The sequence below is a fragment of the Mustela nigripes genome, unplaced genomic scaffold (genome assembly GCF_022355385.1).
Source record: "Mustela nigripes isolate SB6536 unplaced genomic scaffold, MUSNIG.SB6536 HiC_scaffold_823, whole genome shotgun sequence".
In the NCBI taxonomy this organism is placed as follows: domain Eukaryota; kingdom Metazoa; phylum Chordata; class Mammalia; order Carnivora; family Mustelidae; genus Mustela; species Mustela nigripes.
In genome coordinates this window covers 5,397-11,444 of record NW_026740230.1, presented here as the reverse complement: position 1 = coordinate 11,444, position 6,048 = coordinate 5,397, and the positions used below count along the sequence as shown (strand labels likewise).

General features: G+C 50.4%; 1 protein-coding gene across 1 annotated transcript; it reads right to left on the bottom strand.

The window, feature by feature from the left end:
* Positions 1 to 928: 928 nt before the first annotated feature.
* LOC132008738 (piggyBac transposable element-derived protein 5-like) lies at positions 929 to 2,016 on the bottom strand. The gene is made up of 2 exons (XM_059387310.1): positions 1,682 to 2,016; positions 929 to 1,112 (listed from the first exon to the last, which is right to left on the bottom strand). The coding sequence occupies exons 1-2, from the start codon at positions 1,998 to 2,000 to the stop codon at positions 1,084 to 1,086; spliced, it is 348 nt and encodes a 115-aa protein (XP_059243293.1). The 5' UTR covers positions 2,001 to 2,016; the 3' UTR covers positions 929 to 1,083.
* Positions 2,017 to 6,048: the final 4,032 nt, after the last annotated feature.

Sequence of the window (6,048 nt, the reverse complement as noted above, 5' to 3'; positions counted from 1 at the left end):
TGACCATTTAAGTGCCGCAGTGGCTAGATTAAATTGCTCTGATGCAGGATTTCTCCCAAGTAGAGGTTACTGAGAAACATAATATTGCTTGAAAATGTATTTAGGTGCGCTCATCCTTCTCAGACCAACACTCATGGCTCTTAGTCATAACCAGGCTTAAGCTAACACGATTCCCCTAGAAAGGGAGGGAAACAAGAGGACATGTCTCTCTTGTTCCAAGATCAAAAACTGGATCTCAGCACTCACAGCTTCAAGTCTGCCAAACCAGAGTTCTGGGTACGTACAATTCTTAAAGAGCTAATTGAATGGAAAACAGCCATCTGGGGCTGGAAACCTTTATGACATTCTGGGAAATGTATGGGGTTTAAAAGGATTATGCAGGGTGATGTGACTTTCAAAATTCCGAAACTCTGAACTGAAGCCTAAATGAGAATATGTTAAATTCACCCATTTCAAAACACAGCACAGTTGACTCGGACCCTACGAGCCCAGCTGTAGCTCAAGGTGTCCACACTGCAGCCTGTCCGTGGAAGGTCTGCAGACCACTCCCTGCTGAGAGAGTCCAGCCAACCCAATCAGCCTACCAGCAGGCTGTGGCACAAGGTCCAGATCTAAGCCCAGGCACCAGCCAGGGTTCCCTTTGGCCTGCCCTCCTATGGTTGAACAACAATCATGGAGAGCCACAGGGAGAGCGGCATTGGGTCCAGTATGGCCACTCCCTGGTCCTCCACAACACTGGTTGCACACTCTTCAACCCAAGAAAATGGTGTGCAGAAACAAGGGCCTGCCACAGTAGGCTGTCGAGCAAGGAACAGAAAGCATCAGGGGACAGGTGGGACTGCTGGCTGGTCTCCACCTCTCCCAGAGGGCAGAGGCTGCAGAGCTTCTGCAGACTAAGCAGAAACGTGTCAGAATTACCTTCCCAAAAAGAAGGCAGTAAAGGAGGACTTCAAGCAGCCACAACTGCCAGCAGGCCTGCGACCTCCAGATATCAGGGGCTTGACCATGACCGTGTCGGTAAGCAGAACACACAAGTGCCTTCTGGAGCGAGAGCAGACAGCTTAACGCTGCTAACTGGTCCTCTCACTCTTCTCTGCTCTGAGCAAGTGATCCTGAAAGGCATGGACAAAGTTGGTCAGATTCACTGGAGAAAACACGAGCCAGTGAAGACGTCCTGGCTCGCACTGGGCCTCCCTCCAAAGGCTGGCTGCCCCACCCCTGGCACCTGGGTAACGCTGCTCTGGGGCCATCCACACAAAACGATTTACGCACCCCCCAACCCGCAACACACAGACGCACACACACACACACACACAAGGTGCATCGGGCTTTAGGAACCTAACTCAAACGCACTCCTAACGAGCAACCCCACAGGTGTGACTGGGTTGGACACTCCCAGCAAGGGAGGGAAGGCCCCCCCTGGGTCCTTGCCAGTGGCAGGGTGCCGCCTGGGCCTCCGCCTCATTCTCTCCATCCGCGGGGAAGTCGGAGTGGCCCCCAACAACCACCACCACGCAACCAGATTAATTCTCGCACTTCAAATCCCCGCTGCCCGGGCCCCATCTGTGTGCTGACGCGAAAAGCCGCCCTCCAGTAGCCCGCCCGCGGAGCGTCTGGAGTTCTCCCGGCCCCGCGCTCACGCCTCCCCAGGCCGCCCCCGCCCCCGCGGGCCGCGCCTTACCGCCAGTGTCCTCGAAGCGCGGGGGCGGACGGTCCCGCAGCGTGGCACTCCAACCCGCGCTGGCCTCGTCCTCGTCGGACTCCTGCGCTTCGGGGTCTCCGGGAGGCGGCGGGGGGCCGGGGCGCTCGTGTTCGTCGTCCGAGGAGGCGGCCGAGGAGGAGCGCGAGGCGGCGGACGTGCTGTAGAAGGGGTTCCCGCTGCTGTCCGGGCTGGACTTGCCAAACACGTCGTCCCAGATGTGCAGGCTCTGGTAGCGGGCGCGGGCTGCCTCGAGCAGCTCGGCCGCCCTCCTCCGCGCGCTCCCGCCGACCTCGGCCATGGCCCCGGCCGCCGCCCGCGCGCCCGCCCCCCACAGCGCCTCCCAGCCCCACGCGCCGGGCCCGGCCCGCGCCGCGGCCCGCCGCCCCCCACCAGCGCAGCCCGCAGCACAGTGCCCGCCACCCCGCCGTCTTGGTCGCCTCGGGTCCAGCGCCCGAGGAAGCGCCCTGGGAGCTCGGGTGCTGCAGGCTGCAGGCCCCGGCGGGACGCAGGGCGCGCGGGCTGGAGGCAGGGGCTGCGGCCGGGCCCAGGCGCCTCCGCTACCGCCGCCGATGCGTCTCCTCGGCGCCCGCTGCGTCCCCGCGCGCCCTCCCGTGGCATCCCGCGCTCCCTGGCCGACCTTCCCGGGCGCGAGCCGCCAGAGACGGACCCCGCCTCCTCGCACCTCCGGCCCGCCGGCCAATGGGGAGCAGGCCGGGGCGGGGCCCGCGCGGGGCACGCCCCACACCCCTCGGCCGAGCGGGGCGAGGAGAGCAGCGGCGACGGCGGCAAGGGGGAGGGCGGCCGGTGGCTTCCTCGCCTGCGGGACGTGTGGCCCTGGACGGCCTCCCGCAGGCCAAGTGCGGCCCCGCAGGGGCGAGGGAGGACCCGAGTGGGTGTCGGGGGTTGGGGGTGACGCAGCCGGTCTTCCCGCCACCTTAGCCGGCTCACGGAGCGTGAGGCCGGCGCTCTCGATCCGCTTCCGCAGTCGGCGCCGGCCGCCGCGGGGAGCTGTCCGCCCCGGTGGTTCTGAACCAGGCGCTGCGGAAATTCCCGGTAGGCGCCGGCCCGAGGGTCACGATTCCCGCGGCTGCTGTGGCTGCTGCTGCTTCCGTGCTCCACAGCCGGCTGTGCCTTGAGCTCTTGCAAGCACAAGGGCTATCTGGCTTCCGGGAGCCTTGCTCTAATAAGGAGCCCGCCTTGCCGGTTCATTCCTGGGGTCAGGTGGTGACTCAGTTTCGCTTCAATACCCCTGTAATTTGAGGGGGTCAACATCCGATCTTAGTCATTCCTCCCGTCTTTGACCTTTGACATCTTTAAACTCAAAATATTCATTACCTTCCCAATATTAATTACTCTAATAGCACCATTGCAACATCTTCACCCATACATTTGACACACTTGTCTGTTAAAATACGGCACAATCACCCAGGCTTCAGTGTTCTGATAAACAACAGATCAGAAAGGTTTCATCCATCCCTCTGCCTTGGCCAGGAGTGTGTGGCACTCATTCCGTTGATGACGATACACATGATCAGGCGTTTCTTGCTCCTCTCGCTCTCCCACAATAATGCAATAAGTCATGATGATGGTAATTGGGCCATAAAGTCACTTGCACTCTGAAATAAAATAAATCCACAGAGGTGTGAAGGGCTTGCAAATCCTACTGGGTATTAACTAAATAAGGATTACACGAAAGGGAAAGGCATATTGCTATTTCATGCATAAAGGATGCAGATGCATAAAGGGTGAAGATGTTGGGACCACCAGCTAAGGTCAGTTCTAACAGCAGGTGAGCAGCTTCTGCTCTCGCCCTCCCCTCGCAAGCCCCTGTTTCCTCCTCCCAAACCAGAGTCTCTGTACCAGCATGAATTCCTGATCATCACTGAAAGATGATATATAAAAAGGAAAGGATTCACATGACATTGCTTTGTATATGAATTGGCTGATATACGTGAAATTGTTTGCAAAGCATTTCAACTCCGTTGGAAGAATTGTGTCACAGAAAAGAACTGGTTTCCAGCACTTCTCTATACTGTGTTAACCAAGGAAAGATTCTGAAGAGAGTTCATACAGGTAATCAGACTTAAAAAGGTCAATGACACATAGATTGAAGACGAAAAGTAAGACTGCATAGCTCAAGTTCAAATTCTGCAATTAGGAATTCTGTAATACTCCTGTAAAATTTAATGATATATATTTTAAAAAATAATTGAAAGGGATCAAAACACTGAAATACATAGGCAAGAACTCCTTCTCTTCTCCAGGCAGCCAATGAAAAAGTCAGCAGCTAAAGTGAGTGTGTATTTTAAAAACAGTGGCTTGCTTTGCTACCCAGAGGAAGCAGGAAGTAGAGCAGTAACAGTTACAAGGATGGACACAGTCTTCCATTGTCCCAAATCTGCATTTGTATGGTGCTAATCCCAAAGAAACCTTAGAGTCTTTGTGCTTATGAGCTCTCAAGTGCTTGTAGCTCACAGAGCATGCAACACTGGGAGAGGATTATATGGTCACAAAAGAAACAGACTGGGAAATCAAATTGCTATCCAAACCCTGGCCCAACAAAAATGAGATGGCTATGTCCATTTAGAATCAAGGGTTTAGCAACCAAGTGCTACTTTGTTTAAACAAATGCTTCCGACCAAGAACAGTAAAAATACTTCAGCCTTTAAAAACAGGTGGCTGATTCTCCTTGTGAAAGGAGGGGAGGAAACGGAAGAAAACAACTGGAAAACAAAAAGCAAAAAACTTTCCCATCTGCTTGGCAACCTCCTCGATGCTATGATTATGGTTCTACATCATTAAGTTTTACAAGTAATGTTGTCTGGGAGGATAATTATAGAACCAGCATTATACTGAGATCTTTTAACTTTGAGTCATTTAAACACATCTTCCAAATAATACAACTTTGTAATTTTAAGATTAATATTGAGCTTTTGGTTTATAGTCTGCACAAAAGGCTCCAGAGTAGTAAGAACAATCCATTTCTGTAGTAGATTCCTTAGGCTTTGTTAAGCCAGAGAGGTTCATGCTCTTGTGAAACTGGGGATAATAGCCATATTTCATTGAGTCTTGGCCTCCTTTCCTGGTATAGTTTAATAAGAAACAAAAAACGCTACCATTCAAACTATGATACAATGTTTTCTTTTCATTAATATTTTAATTTAAATGTATTCAAAAAGCTCTTTGGTAAGTATTTAGACAGATTTTTATCACGTATTGCCTTAATGCATACATAAAAATAAAAGTTAAAATTTTTGGTTAACGTTTTTCCAAACCTCACATTAAGAATCTCACTACTTTTATTTACTTTCTAACTGAGAGATTTCAGTGCCCAGATTTTTCTCACAATATGTTCCTCTGAGCCACCCAGAGCTTCTGTCATGCTGCACTTAAAAAATTATTATTAGACATATAGCTGACATTCAATGTTAAATTAGTTTCAGGTGTACGACATAGTAATTTGACAATTCTATACATTACTCAGTGATCACCACAGTAAGTATATCATCACATCACCATATAAACTTATTATAATATCATTGGCTGTATTCCCATGCTGTACTTTTCATCTCCAGATGAGAACAGGAAATTATTTTATTTATTTTATAACAGGAAATTTGTACCTCTTAACCCCCTTCACCTATTTCACCCATCCCCCATCCACCTTCCCTCCCATAACCACCAGTTTGTTCTTTGTATTTAAGAGTCTATTTCTGGTTTTTTTTTTGGTCTGTTCACTTGTTTCTTTTTTTACATTCCATATAGAAGTGAAATTACAGGGGCCCCTGGGTGGCTTAGTAGGTTAAAGCCTCTGCCTTTGGCTCAGGTCATAATACCAGGTTCCTGGAATCGAGCCCCGAGTCGGGCTCTCTGCTCGGTGGGGACCCTGCTTCACCTGCCTCTCTGCCTGTCTCTCTGCCTACCTGTGATCTCTCTCTCTCTTTCAAATAAATAAATAAAACCTTAAAAAGAAAAAAAAGGAAGTTAAATCATATGGTATTTGCCTTTCTCGATCTGACTTCTTTCTCTTAACCTAATACCCTCTAGATCCAGCCATGTTGTCACAAATGGCAATATCTCATTCTTTTTTATAGCTGGATAATATTCCATTATATATCTATATACACCATATCATTACCCATTCATCTACTGATGAACACCTGGACAGCTTCCATATCCTGGCTATTATAAATAGTGCTGCAGAAAACCTAGGAGGGCATATATCCTTTTGAATCAAGTGTTTTTATTTCCTTTGGGTAAATATCAAGTACTAGAATTACTGAAGCATATGGTAAATCTATTTTTAATTTTTTGAGGAACCTCCATACTGTTTTCCACAGTTGTTG

What these genes read in the sequence shown, in the direction of transcription:
- LOC132008738 (XM_059387310.1), bottom strand. Translation starts at nt 2,000, where the DNA reads ATGGCCGAGGTCGGCGGGAGCGCGCGGAGGAGGGCGGCCGAGCTGCTC. An exon ending in GCGCTTCGAGGACACTGGCG is followed by an intron (nt 1,113 to 1,681) that starts GTAAGGCGCGGC and finishes CATGCCTTTCAG; the next exon opens with GATCACTTGCTCAGAGCAGA.